Genomic DNA, 14,399 nt, shown 5'->3' on the forward strand with positions numbered 1-14,399 from the left:
TTGTTGGGTCATTCTTACCTCCTTGGCCCCCCAGTGGGGCCACGGAGAAGTGTCTTGCCCCAGACCCCTCCCCTGCCAAGCAATGGTGGGTGGGGCAGGTGGGAGTATGCAGGGGGCTCAGGGAGGGAGCAGGTTTTAGGGCTATGGGCCCTTGACTCCTTAGCCTCCACAATAGCAGCAGTAGCTGTGTCCTTTTTCTTGACCCCCCCCCCTCCCCTGCAAGGTCATCACCCTGAGGATATGGAGGACTGGGGAGGGAGGGAACTAAGATAAGGCTTCCTGGAGGGTGAGGGTGTATTTACATGGGCCTCGCTGTGAGACAACCTTTGTTAGGCTTTTATTAAACTAGAGAGGATGTGACGTTGTGTCCAAAGCTGCCTACTTTGGCAGTCGTAGACCAGGTTCTAGTCCCAGCATCAGCTCAAAATCCTGTCATTCTGGGCAAATCACTTAATCTCACCAAACACTAAAGTAAAAAATAAATCTGATTGTGTGCAGTGTAACTGTTGCTCATGTAAATCACCCCGATGCCCTACCACCAAGTTCATCTTATGTAAACTATCAAAATCACGGACAGATCGCAAAAAGCCATTTTGATACAAGTCATGCTATTTTAATGCACACTAACTGCCGGGTCAGATCACACTGCACCGACAAGGAGTTTATTCCCCAAGCCTTAGTTTCCACTTGCCTTGAGTTTGCTTGAGTTTGTTTTGTGATCAATGTCTCGATGTATGTGCATAGCACCGAATGCAGATTCGCATATGCACCACTCCATGCATTATCCTCACTGGTCATTGCTATTCACCAACTATGTATTTTAACAAAAATAAAACGTGAACAAAAAGTCGGAATGCTTGTTCTTTACTTTGCATGTTTGTTGCCTCCGAGTAAAATTAACTGCGTTTTTTGCATGAGACAGTGTAGGAACAGAAACTGTCTATGAAGAGAATGCTGCAAAAAGTTCAAGGCAATTAGAAAATAAAACGGCAACTTAAGTATGTTATAAGATTCTGCAATGGCCAGAGTATGATAATTAGAGAGCACTATTTATATATAAGTATCCATATTATTTTTAACATGTCTTATCTGTCTTTGTTTAGCTTAACTATTAGTCACGGTTATGTAAAGCAGCTTACGAACATATTTTAAAGTACTTTCAACTTACGTTGACTGTTTACATACTGATCAGAGAAAAAAATAGAGACTTCCACATTTTTCTTAATTTTCACACTGGCCAGGATATTAAAATACAGATGTCAGTAAAAAAATCAGCCAGGTATTGTGGCTCTTGTGCCATTTTATTTCACCTAGCCCGCCTGGTCTAAATGCAGTTCTTCTAGTTTTCACCAATCTTACTAATTCTAGAGGCTTTAAAATGCTTAGGTTACCATATATTTCTCTAAAAAAGAGTCCAATGAGACCAAACAAATGATGTTTTCTGAAAGAGCACGACCTTCGAATGTGGGCCACTTTTTTTAGGACTGCCCGGGCCTAATTGCAATCCAAATCCGGCCCTGCCGGCTTAAACAGCTGCACGGCGATCGGCCGGGATCTATATCCTCTACACTGTGTCGTGAATTCCGCCGCAGTGCTGGACATTCCAATCGCGGGCGTGGTCATGATGGCTCACGGCCGTCATGAGCACACGACCACTGTGACTCATGAGGGCCGGGGGCTGTCATGAGCATGGAAGAGGATATAATATGTTATATAATATGTTATATTATAATATAATATTTGAAAACAAATACATGTTTTTTACTTTTTGTTTGTATTGAACGGGACCCTCATGTTGTACCGTGTATGCTATGAACATGTTTTTCTCCTTTGCAATCTGAGACATGTAGGGAACCAAGACAGGGCAAGCTACTCAAGCGTGACATAGCACAACTTATTATTATTATTAATAATATTTTAAAGCCAATGCATTACAATAATAGAATTACAACCAAAGTTATTTTGTCGAAAGCTGTTTATTATATGATGTGGTTGTGAGACCTGACCGTGCATAAGCTCACTACCTGTACTGGGTCCAGACAGATTCATATGAAAAATATAAACTCAACCCTGAATAGCTGTGGCTTGGAGCAGTACGGCTTTTTCAAAGGAACAAGTGTAAAGCATTAAGAAGTACCAAAACAGCTAAATAAGAAGGAAAGTGGACTCACTAAACACCTCCCACTAATTTATAAACATAGGTTGTATTTTTATCTTTAATATGAAACCTCAATGACAAAAATCCACTGAGTATTTCTGAGCTATAAATTATTAACCAACTAATAAATCACTACTTTTCAGTTGAAACGCAAACAGACATTGGCAACTACCACATTTAGTAGTTATCTGTGGGAACTTTGGAAACTTATAGAGTTGGCAACTACTATATTCTGTCCCGCTGAGGGTGCCTGCAGAGAGCGGGTCACAGAGGCCAATGAAGCTTGGTAGGACAGTCATCTCACCATCAAAGCAATCTCCAGTCCAGTTCCAAGCTATGTGTAAATCACCATAGGCTACAATAGAGTGGTCCTGATGCAAGGAATGCAAGATGCTGAAGGTCCACTGATGGGGGTTTTCCTGGGGCTACATCTCAGTCCACGGTCAAGATGGGGCAAGTTTTGCCACAGGAGTAGCTACCCCACTAAGGCAGGTAAATGTCCAGCCAGAAACGAGTTGCAATTGGTCCACTGGTCTACGGTTACAGCAAAACTAACAGTTCCCTTTTACTGGTTATATCTTGCATTCTGGGTGAAAAACTGCACTCCAGCGACTCTCCTATATTAAGCAGACTCAGGTGCACCTTTTGATGGTCAGGTCATGGTCTCCCAGGCTAAATGTTGGTGGTCAGCAGCAGTCAGGCGTTCTTGACTACCAACTCACCAAAGGAGGCTTCTTTAGCTTTTGTGGCACTGTAGCTGTAACAGGAAGTCATCCAACCGACGCTTGAAGTCACTTCATCGGTCTGAGATGCGGGACGATGTTTCCTTGAGCAGAGCACCACAGACACAGTCCTCTGTTTGCTAGCCCGAAGAGCAGCAGGTGCAGTCCAGTCTGAGTGCAGCCTCTCTTTGCTGGGTCATGGGAAAGCAGGGCAGTCCTTCTTCAATCCACTCTTTAGTACAAATGAAATCTGAGGTTTGGGTGCCACTTTTATGCCCAGTTAGCACCCTCGGGGGATGTGGTGACTCACGCCTAGTGTCAAACTTCTGTGAAGTGTGGCATTTAGCTATCACAGAATGCACTATTCTGCCCAATCACAGATGACAGAACTCTTCTCTTGGTGCATGGCGCTCCCCTAGCCCACTCAAAAGGTGTGGTTACCTGGGGGTGAGGGGGCCACATGCCTACAGAAAAAAACAGATTGACAATGGCTATCCCTGCTTGTCCTCAACACTAATCTGCCTGCAAGGAAAAAAGAGCAGCCCCTCCAGTGTGTGTTCACTATTTGTACTTCAAAGGCGGCTTTCCCTCTGAAGCTCGCCTTTTAGAATCACACCCTGTTTGGCCCAGCTGTGAGGGACAAGTCACACTTCTCCCAATGACAGGCCCTCTGTGTGCCTTCCTGAGAGTCAATCACACCTCCCTCAAAGAGGCAGAAGGCTTTCTCTTGGCCAGCAAATGTAAATTGTAGCTGGAAAACTTTGGATAACAAACTGGCTACTTACTAAAAGTTACATTACATTCAACTTGAGTATCAAATCGGGCTCAATGCAGCTATTCTTTTGATACCTTGAAGTATTGTATTTAGTATTCCCCTTTAGGAGTTAGCACTGCTGATTTGTCAGGGTATAACCCTTTACTCACCATTGGGGCTACTAGCTTTTTCACAGTAAAAACGACTTTGCATGTTTTTTGCTGTCAGGACATATAAAGCTAAGAACTCAATGTCCAACTTTTTAATATAATGCACCCTGCCTTTAGAGCTCAGTAGGCCTGCCTTAGGGGTGGCTCATAAATATTAAAAAGTAAGGTGGGGGTTAAGGTGGGGGTTTTGCCATTACTTTGAATGGCAACGTTGAGTCAGCAGTCGGAACCTGCTCTGCCAGCTGGCAATGGTGGACTGGAAGTCATACTTTGCATTGTCACACGCGTGGTGGCACAATAAGTGTTGACGTCCATGAGAGACACTTTAACTTACAGGCCCTGCGTACCCGTGTTACCATATACTAGGGACATATAAGTTAACTTATGCAAATTGTTGATCAATAACTCAGACATATACCTTCTAAGAGTAAGGACAATGGCACAGAGGTCTGTTTAGCAGGTCTCAGTGCATCTTCAGAGTTGAAAAACCAGCACCCCTGCCCCCTTCCCCCTTCCCCAATATATCCCCACTAAGTATTGGCCCCTGTACATCACTGATTACTAGCCTGATATTTATGAACTTAATCAAAATACAACAAACATACATACACGCATCTATGCCTAACATTATTGTTTGGTTCTTTCTTTATTAGCTCTAAGAATAGAATAGATAGACTTGTAGTGTTAGGTCACAGGCCGAGCATTACCGGAGACAAAAACATTGATGGAGTACTTCTATTGTTACACATGTTTCAGGCTGTACTTTTACAGAAATATTAAAAAGCACTGGCAAAGCCAAAAGCTCTGTTCTGTTTTTTTTAAAGGTTTTTAGCTCTTTGTTAGGGGGAAGTGTCAGGGGAACAGTGGGGCAACAGTGTGCATGTGTGATGTGTCAGCTTCCCAGAATGACAATCCCCCAATCAAGCAGCATGTAGGGCAGCAACAATATGAACACTGGGAGTAGTGTCCCTTTGTTCAACAGACTGCAAGAGAAGAGGTAAGCTATACCTTCACAGACGAATGTTGACTCAGAAAATGTAATTATGGTATGAGTGGTTAACATAAAAAGAATCCACAGCAAACATACAGCATGGTTGATGTTTTTGTTCTAACTGTCATCCAGTGAATCCCCCACATAAGATAATGTACACTAACAATTAAAGGAAGTTTGTATTGTTATTGAAACTTTTTATGGCAACAATTGATTTAGTCCCCAATACAGCAAATTAGATAGTGTGGTTAGATATTGTACTGTTGTGCAATAAGGCAATTATACTTACTAATACGGGAAGTATTTTTTTATAATCTGAAAGTGATATATATTTAGTATATGCAGTAGTAATACAATTGTATTTGTTGTAATAGAATGGTGATACTTTGGTATAACGGTGTTTGTGGAAAGTTGGGGAAAGAATGGTTGTTTGGCATGTTTATAACAGGTTAGTGTAAAGTACATAGTGTGTAAGCAAAGCAAATTGTTTAGGGGAGGGTGTTTTTTAATAATTAGTATTTAGTATATTCTGTTAGCAATATATGTCATGGGTTGCTTAACAATAAGGGGGCAATGGCAGGGAAGATAACTAAAAGGCAAGTATTAAGGTGCATTTTTTAAACCTGAAATTACAACATACATGTATTCTGGCAGGATAGCAAAACAAGCGAAAGAGCACAAGAAACTAGTAATACACACATTTTATATGTCAGGCTGAGTCATCCAAACAGCACCCACTTCATAAACATGTCAACCATAAAACATCAATGGTAGAAAAACTGGACAACTTAACCATTTAAATGCCTGGCCTTGAAAGCCTACTCTTGCTCTGTACTTCTTATTGTACTTTTTTGAAGAATTGATAACATTAAGTTCTCCACACACCGAAAGAAGTACGCAGCTATATCTACAAATGTGTCAGAAAATTCTGGAGAGACTAATTGATGCAACCTGCATATACAGTTGAAAGGTTGCTGGGTTGCAGAAGAATGTTCAAGTTTGGCTTTGCCTGACTGAAAAAGAGAAGCATAAATTGACAGTGTATGGATTTGTTGGGGAAAAAGACAGTGTTCAGTAGATTTGGTCCAGTATTTCAAATCACAATTTCAGCTCCAGGATCAGCTGTTTGAGACAATTTGTAATAGCAGTTATTTTTTGCTTCAATTATTTAACTGCAAATTAAGAGCATGAATTTGATGGCTAAAAATGAAGTTGATGTTCTCAGAGTGATTGTGGGACAGTTCAAGTGCATCAAACAGACTATAGTAAGGATTATAGTTTCTCTTAATTGAAGTTAAAATAAAAAAGCTCCTACCTGCCCATTAATTTTAATTTGTTTGTGAATTAAATCAAATATTTCATAATTTATGTATTGTTTTGTGGTTCAAATCATCGAAATAGCGTCGTGTTTCCTGGCTTACAGTAATGACTTGGTGGGGGTCCTCGGATTCCAATAAATCAGTGGGGATCCTTGGATTGCAGTAATGATTAACTGGGGTCCACAGAAGTCAAAAGGTTAAGGACCACTGTACTAGAATGTTCTGGGCATGAACAAGTGCAGCATTCTACTCAGCAAAATTAAATTCAAAGGTTAATTACTCTACTTGATGTATGGAGACCTGCAGGGTACTTACTTTGTGTATCCATGTCACCATCCATTTGTGTATTGGGGAAAGCATTTTTACTGCCCGCAGGTTCAAATCTCATGAACAGTGCATAGTCCTGTCGGGTTGGAAGTTTATCCAGTGCAACATCATCTTCAAAAGGTCTGAAATACAAAATATTCATTTGTATGCAGCAAAAAGGCTGAAATCAACATTTAGAACATTTTTCAGTTCTTCTTAAAACATCAAAATGAATGTACTGTTCTGCTGTGTAGAAAGAGGATCAAAAATGTATTAATTAACTGTTATAAACTTTAATTCAAGCCACAAAACTCAACCTTAAAGCAGATTAATAGGGCTACACAATGGAAAAAATGCATGAATACCCCGTAGCCCCACTAATATTAGGCGAATGAGAAATCTCACATGAACATTTGATTTCCTCATCACTTTAAGGCATGCCCTGTATTTGACCACTTCAAAGATCAAAAGATAATATTATACAGTCCTAAAAGGCAGAAGGGGTTCACACACGGGTTTCCCCAAGTATGGATGAGGAGTTTTGTGCACCTTAAAAATACACAGCAATGGAGTGTAGCTTTGCGTAGGTCAGACATCATTCTAAAATAGGTAGCATTAAAAAAAGACAAAGTAACATGAAAAGAAACTTGCCGGATTCCAAAAGCATTTGCACATTTCTATAGAGCCCTGTACAGTGTAACCGGTTATAGAAACAGAACTGCCACTTATCTAAACCTCCCAGTGTAATGGTTAAAGCCAGAGGAGATAGAAACTAAACCTGGGTGGTGAACTCCGCTCCGTTCATGGAGTTTTACGCACTCCGTCCTGTGCAAAGCTCTCGGAGTTCTGAAAAGCTCTGCATAGTGGAGTTTTTTCCTCACTTGCAATCTCCAATGGTAAGTTGACGTGGGCGAGTGAGAAAAACCCAATGCTAGGTCACTTCCCAGTGAAATTTCTCAATATGAGCGGTCGCGGATGACCGCCACAGCTCACGTTGAGAAAACTTCCATTTGCAACGAGGAAGCTGCTGCTGGAGCAGAATTTTTACTCAAATGGCAGAAAGAAGCAGCGCCATCTTGTAGTGTGCAAGATGCCATTTGTGCTGATTTTTCCCAGTGCAGGACAAACACCTGGCACTACAAATCAGTGCGAACGGCGCAAAGTAACCCACTCCGCCGCTTGCTGAACTCCATGTAGCTTTACGAAGAACTCTGCGATCTCTGCCCAGGCTTAACAGAAACATCGATTACAGAATAAGAAATTACAGAAGCTACTTACAGAATAACTAACATGCTGGCAGGGAAAACACTGGGATGTAAAGGTCTCTGAGTAGAATTCATAAATACTTTAAATTACTTTTAAAATGTCACCTCCTAAACATGCTCTGAAGTCGGTGCAAGAAGGCTCTCTGTCTGAAGATCTTGAGATGGTTACAATTGCGGTCAAATAAAAACCAGGTAGGCTGCCGGACTCCTGCTCCTCATTTCATCCTATTTGTCATAAAAACTGAAATCACAGCATTTGATAAATACTACCGGACAAGTTGTCCAAGAGCCTGAACACCCTAATAAATCATGACTAAAATGGCTTTATGCCACACAGAAGCTCGAGGTACTGCATCAGGAGTTTGCAAGTCTTGATCTCAATGGCATTGGAGCTGAAAGGAAAGAGTTTGTTAATGGGTCAGGACTTCAAAAATATCTTTGATTCACTTAGTTAGGATTTATCAATCAATCAATCAGGGGAATTGTAAGCGCACTAGAGGGATTCAAGGCTCTGGGGGTGGGGGGGGTCAGAAGGTCAGTTCAGCCAAACACCAGGTCTTGAGGGCCTTCCTGAATGTGTTCAGGGAGGGTTCGCGTATGATGTTGATCTGGAGCTCGTTTCAGGAATCGGCATGATGTAGGAGAAGGCTCTTCACCCTGTTTTGGCTCTGCGGATGCGTGGGATTTTGGCGAGGAGGAAGTTGGCGGATCGGAGGTTTCTTTTTGGGTATGTGGAGTGTGATTTGTTCATTGAGGTATTGGGGTCCAGTGTTGTGTAGGCATTTGCAGGAGTGGGTGAGTATATTGAAAGGGACTCTCTTCTCAACGGGGAGCCAGGTTGGATTCCATAGGATTTGGCTGATGTGCTTGTGTCGAGGGATTCGGAGGACGAGTCTGGCGGCGGTGTTCTGTATTGTCAGGAGCTTGCGGAGCAGGTACTTGTTTATGTCGGCGTAGAGGGCATTTCCGTAGTCCAGTCTGCTGGTAATGAGTGCGGGAGTGACTGTCTTCCTTGACTCAGGGGGGAATCCATTTGAAGGTTTTACGGAGTATGTGGAGGGTGTTGAAGCAGCTGGAGGTGACGGTGTTGACCTGTCGGTTCTTGGAGAGTGAGGAGTCAAATATGATGCCTAGGTTTCTGGTGTGGCCCATGGGGGTCTGGGGGCTGCCGAGGGCGGTGGGCCACCAGGGGTTCTATGCCGATGGGGTGGTTCCGAGGATGAGGACTTCTGTCTTCTCCACGTTTAGTTTCAGGCAGCTGTTGCCCATCCAGGTTGCAATGTCCTACATTCATTCCTAGAAGTTGAGTCTTGTGGTAGTGGGGTCCATGGTGAGGGAGAGGATGAGCTGGGTGTCATTGGAGTAGGATACTATGAGACCGTGTTGTCGGATGATGGTGGCGAGATGGGCCATTTAGATGTTGAAGGGGGTTGGGCTGAGCGATGATCCCTGGGACACTCCTCAGTTGATTTTCGTGGTTTCGGAGAGGAAGGGTGGCAGTCTGATGCTTTGGGTTCTGCCGGTGAGGAACGATCAGATACATTCGAGGGAGGTTCCTTGTATGCCGGCGTCATGTAGTTTGGCGGTGAGTGTGCAGTGGGAGACAGTGTCGAATGCAGCTGACAGGTCGAGTAGAATCAGGGCTGGGGTGTGGCCTTGGTCGAGGAGGATGTGAATGTCGTCTGTGGCTGCGAGTAGGGAGTTCTCGGTGCTGAACTCTCTGGAGTTCTCGGTGCTGCGGAATCCGGATTGAGAAGGGTCGAGGATGGCGTGGTCTTCGATGAACTTTTTCAGTTCTGCGTTGACCGTCTTCTCAGTGACTTTTGCCGCGAAGGGGCAGAGCTAGATGGGCCAGTAGTTCTTGAGATCCTTCGGATCTGCTGAGGGCTTCTTGAGAAGGGTCCTGCCTTCCGCGCATTTCCAGTCATCAGGGAAAGAGCTGGTATCGAAGGTGGTGTTGATGGTGTTTCGTAATTCTGGTGCAATGGCTGTGGAGTCTATGTGGTGGATGTGTGGTGGGCAGGGGTCTGTGGGGGCCCCTGAGTGGATGCTTTTTATGGTCAAGGTGGTCTCTTCGGTCGTGACCGGTGTCCAGGAGGAGATGGTGGGCTGGCTGGCATTGCCGGAGGGCGGGACGGTTGCATAGTCAGGTGTATGGTCATTGAAGTTGTCATTGAGGTTTTTGATCTTCAGGTGGAAATAGGAACCGAGCTTGTCGCAGAGGTCCTGAGGAGGGTGATGTTTGTGGCTTCGCTGGGGTGCTTGGTGAATTCCTGGATGACGCAGAAGAGTTCCTTGGAGTTGCTGGAGTTGGGGAGGATTTTGTTGTGGATGAAGGTCCTTTTGGTGATTATTATGTGTTGGTGGTATTCCAACATAGCGTTCTTGTAGGTGGTGTAGTTTTCCGGTGCCTTGCTGTTTCTCCAGTTCTTCTCCCGGCATCTGCAGGTGCGTCTGGCTTCTTGGAGGTCGGTGGTGAACCAGGCGGCTTTCCTGGCGTGCTGTTTGCTGGAGTTGCGTAGCGTGGCGAGCTTGTATGCACAGTTGGAGATCCATCTGTGGAATTCCATGGCTGCAAGGTTGGTGCTGGTTGCAGCGGTGGGGGTGTTGCGGTTGAGTGTGCAGCTGAGCCGCTCCTCAGTGATTCTGCTCCAGTTCCTTTGCGGGGGCGTGGAGTGGGTTTGGGCAGCTTGTGTTTGTCGACGAGGTAGTGCACGTAGTGGTGGTCGGTCCATGAGAGTTGCGTGGTGTGACTGAAGTGGATGCTGTTTCCTCCTGCGAAGATGGGGTCGAGGGTGTGCCTGCCTTGTGGGTCGGTGTGGTGATGAGTTGTTTCAGTCCGATGTTGGTGAGGTTCCCCTGGAGGGTGGTGGAGTTGAGGTTGCTGGAGTTGTTGAGATGGAAGTTCAGGTCTCCGTTGAGTATGTAGTCCATGGAGGCCATAGCGTGGGGTGTGATGATGGTGTCAGCGAAGAGAGCCCGGGCCAGGGGGGCCTGTATGCGAGGGTGCTGCGGAGTGTGGAGCTGGGCTGGTCTGGACCTGGAAGTGCAGGTGTTCGGCAGCCGGGAAGGTGTAGCTGGCAGTGGAGATGCGGAGGAGGCGTTGGTCCAGGTTTCTGTAAAGAAAGCGACGCCGGATGAGAGGGTGTCCAGGGGGTTACAGATCTCCAGGGCATGCCTGTGCACGCAGCGCAGGTTGAGGAGGATACATCTTAGGGCGTCGGTGGTATTGGCGGCTGGGGCGGTGGTGAAGGTCTGTCGGCAGTGGCGGCAGGAGAACTGGCCGTGGGTTGTGTTCGGCGTGGACTGTAGTCAGTTGTTCTTTTTTCCGGGGTTGAGTGCGAGGAGGGCGGCTGAGTGGTAGCAGTGGATGGTTGGAGATCCGGGTCCCTGGTGCCGGTCGCGTTGGGTCAAGCACAGGCGCAGACAGGCTTGCCCTTGGCGCGCCTTTATCACGATCATGCAGCGACCGCCATTAAATAGTGAAGGGGGAGGGACGTGCAGCTGGGAGGTGGGAGTGGGGACCATCAGGGGGGAGGGGCCGCAGGGGCAACAGTAGCAGCAGCAGCGAGAAATAGAAGCAGGGCACAACAATTGGAAAAAAAATAAGCAGAATGAAAACAGAAATTAATTAAAATAAAACGGAGGCAGAAATGCAGGCACAATCAAGTAAACACGAAAGACAGAAGTACAGGCAAAAACCAAGAATATGGGGTAGAGCTGCCCACTGTTAACCTTCCGGTTTGAATTGGTTGTACAGCCTCTGGGGTGTTGAATCTGGTGTGACGTACAAATTCGGGCATTCCACTGGGTGGACTGTTAGAATATCCATATATGCAAAAGATGTACTTCTTTTAATGCAATAACCACATATCACTGGACCTAGACTTATGCGCAAGTGAGACAGACATTGAGAAACATCGAATTTAACAGTAAACTGTAATAATTCAGGTAGCATACAGATAAAACAGGGAGAAGTGGTGGTGAGATGCAAAATAAAGTACAGGTTCCGTCTAAACGTTTTAGGTACTTGGGACTCCACATAGCATTCAGCGAGAAGGATAGTAGGTGTCTCAGCTTGCAATCCCACCTGGACATACTGAAGAGAGACTTGCATGCACAGAGCAAGTTGCATCTTACACTACTTGGCAGCATCCTTTTTATAAAAATGACTGAACTACCGATGATCCCATACACACTACAGAATTTTCCCTGAGCCATACCTCATAGCTTCTTTAAGTGCCTACAGCAAGAAACACAGTTGTTTCCAATGAGAATGTAACATCCATGTATTGCTTTGCCCAAACGCACCCAATCTGTATACAAGGAAGGTGTGGGCATATCCGACATCCAGATATGCTAATGCGTCTCACAACTAGGCACTGTTGGACTTGGCCCTTTTTGGCAGGTTCACCCCTAAACTTTTTGCTTTTAAATGTGACCTGGTCTTAGTTGTTTTTGGCTTCTGCGCACTTTAACACTGTGTCCCAGTGTAAAGTGTGTGCGCAATCTGAGTGTGTGTGGTGAGATTGGCCTGCCCTCCCATAGGAATGCATGGGGAATATGTGTGTCCATGGTAGTTCCTGATGTGTGGGGAGTGCAGGGGCGAGTTTGGTATGTGCAAACTCGTGAGATTGAATGCTGCGCGACGGTGTATGCAGATTTAATGTGTCTAGTGTGGAAGTGCCACTTTTAGAAGTTGGCATGTCTGTGCAGTGAATGTGAATTGACTGTCTGGCTTGTGATTGGCTGGAGGTGGCTGGTGTGCCTGGCTCCAGGAGTCAGGATGGGTCTGCCCGGTGGTGAATGGGGAGATCTGCATGTTGATGGGAGGGAGGAGGTGCACCTGGGACCTGAATAGGCTGTGCCTTCCCTCCACAATGCTGGCTCCGCCCCCTGTGGTGCGTCTGATGTCCCTAGCCTGTCTTGTGAATAGGGAGAGGGGCTGAGCAAAACAAAGTGCTCAAGAACCAGTTGCATCTGGTTTGCTCCTTGCCCTGCACCCTTCAGACAAAGGAAATGTATGTATAAAAAGGGGCTGTGACCCCATGAAAAATGTTCTCTGGATACTAACTTGAGGGGGTCTGCTGCTAGGCGCCAGGAGTAACCGCCACTGGGGACTGCCTCCCTGCTGGAGGGCCCTGTGAGCTGGCCCCTGGGCCCAGCCTTTGCCCCCGCCCCCACATTCTAAAGGACTTGTTCTTGGACTTTAGCGCCTGGGAGCGCTTTACTTTCTGCAGTGGGGAAAAGAAGAGGTTTATTTATTCGTGGACAGAGCGCTGGATTGATGCCCCTGCCCTGCTGGATTGGGCTTTATTTTCCCCAAGCAGGTGCCCACCCTGCATCTTGGCACTGAAAAACTGAGCGGGAGCCCACCCGCATCGGTACCTACAGAGCGGGTGCCTACCCCGCATTGTGCTTTTTCGTATATGCCTAGCGGGTGCCCACCATGCCAGGGACCTTGTGCCATGGTTTGTTTTTATATCTACCCCTAGCGGGTGCCCACCCCGCCAGGGGCTTCGTCCTAAAATGGGAGCCTACCCCGTATTGTGCCGCATTGCTAAAACCCTGAAGGACATCACCGCCGCAGCCGGGGATTGCAGGAAGTCAGGCAGCGTATTGCCTGCCATGGGGTGGGACTTCTGTTATCCCGAAGGAAGCTCCGCTCCCACATAATCACCCGGAAGCCGAGAGAGGACATTGCCGCGTCGGCATCCGGGTCTCCCGAGAGCGAGGGAGAGCCCTGTAGTGCCCAGCAAAGTGCTGGGTCAAGAAGCAGCCCGGCCAAGGGAATCTCGCAGGCAACCGCAGCACGACTGGGAGAAGAGTGGAGCTCCCCGGCATGGAGGAGCGCCCCACAGTGACAGCAGCCCGGCAGAGGAGAGAGCGGAGACGTTGCACAGAGAGCCTGGTGAGTGGAGATCAGTCTTCGGAAGTGGGGGGGGGGGTGTCAGGGCACCTTGCTGGTGCCCGCCCCCTGTGTGAGGACTTACTTGGGTTCCCCAGCTGCCACATCTGTCAGCGAGCAGCTGCAGCGTGAGGTGGTTCCAGCCCTCGCATCTGGGGGGCACATTGTCTATCGAAGTCCCAAGGAGGACTTGGGGGCCATTGTCTTGACCACTCCCACCTGGGGGGATTAGTGAGTGCTGATACCCCTGTGAGGGGCTCTGAGATCGAGCGGCCCGGTTGCCAGTGGGCCGCTCCTGCGAGCTCATCATTGTTGAGACGGCCAGAGGGACCCATGATCTCGCCCCGTGTTTTGCCCCACATTGCTTGGGGCCATAGTTCCTACAGAGCCCGTGCTGGCTCTACCCTGTTTATTTCTAGAGCCTAGGAGGCTCCAACGTTTGGTGCATTCCTGTCCAGGGCCACTGAGAGCCCATGCTCCATTTGAGTGTTTTCCAGCTACCCAGCAAGTAGTAGGCAGCTGCACCGTTTAAGTTCTTCTATTCTTTTAGAGGACATGTTCTTTGGGATTTCACAGCTGCCCAGCAAGGAGTGGGCAGCTGCTACCTTTAGGCCCAAACTCTTGCGCACCTTTCGCTTCGGCTGCCTAGACAGTGCGCCCTGACTATTTGGGACAAAGGGCCTTTTGGGCCCCACGGAAGGCCAGTTGGCCTGGGGTCAGTATCTAATGTTATTCTGCACAAGGTGATGGTGATTACCTAATGCCAAATGTGATTTATGCGTAATGTGCAATGCCTTTATGCCTGT

At 46.8% G+C, this 14,399-nt stretch overlaps 1 protein-coding gene across 1 annotated transcript in view; it reads right to left on the reverse strand.

Annotated features, from left to right (window-relative positions):
• Positions 1-14,399, reverse strand: part of CFAP47 (cilia and flagella associated protein 47) — a 2,734,468-nt gene that overhangs the window by 2,613,061 nt on the left and 107,008 nt on the right. Inside the window, exon 7 of the mRNA XM_086934611.1 lies at positions 6,430-6,563. Coding sequence (XP_086790737.1) covers positions 6,430-6,563 — 134 coding nt within the window. The remainder of the gene's footprint in view (positions 1-6,429; positions 6,564-14,399) is intronic.

This window comes from Lissotriton vulgaris, chromosome 8, assembly GCF_964263255.1.
Source record: "Lissotriton vulgaris chromosome 8, aLisVul1.2, whole genome shotgun sequence".
Classification (NCBI taxonomy): Eukaryota; Metazoa; Chordata; class Amphibia; order Caudata; family Salamandridae; genus Lissotriton; species Lissotriton vulgaris.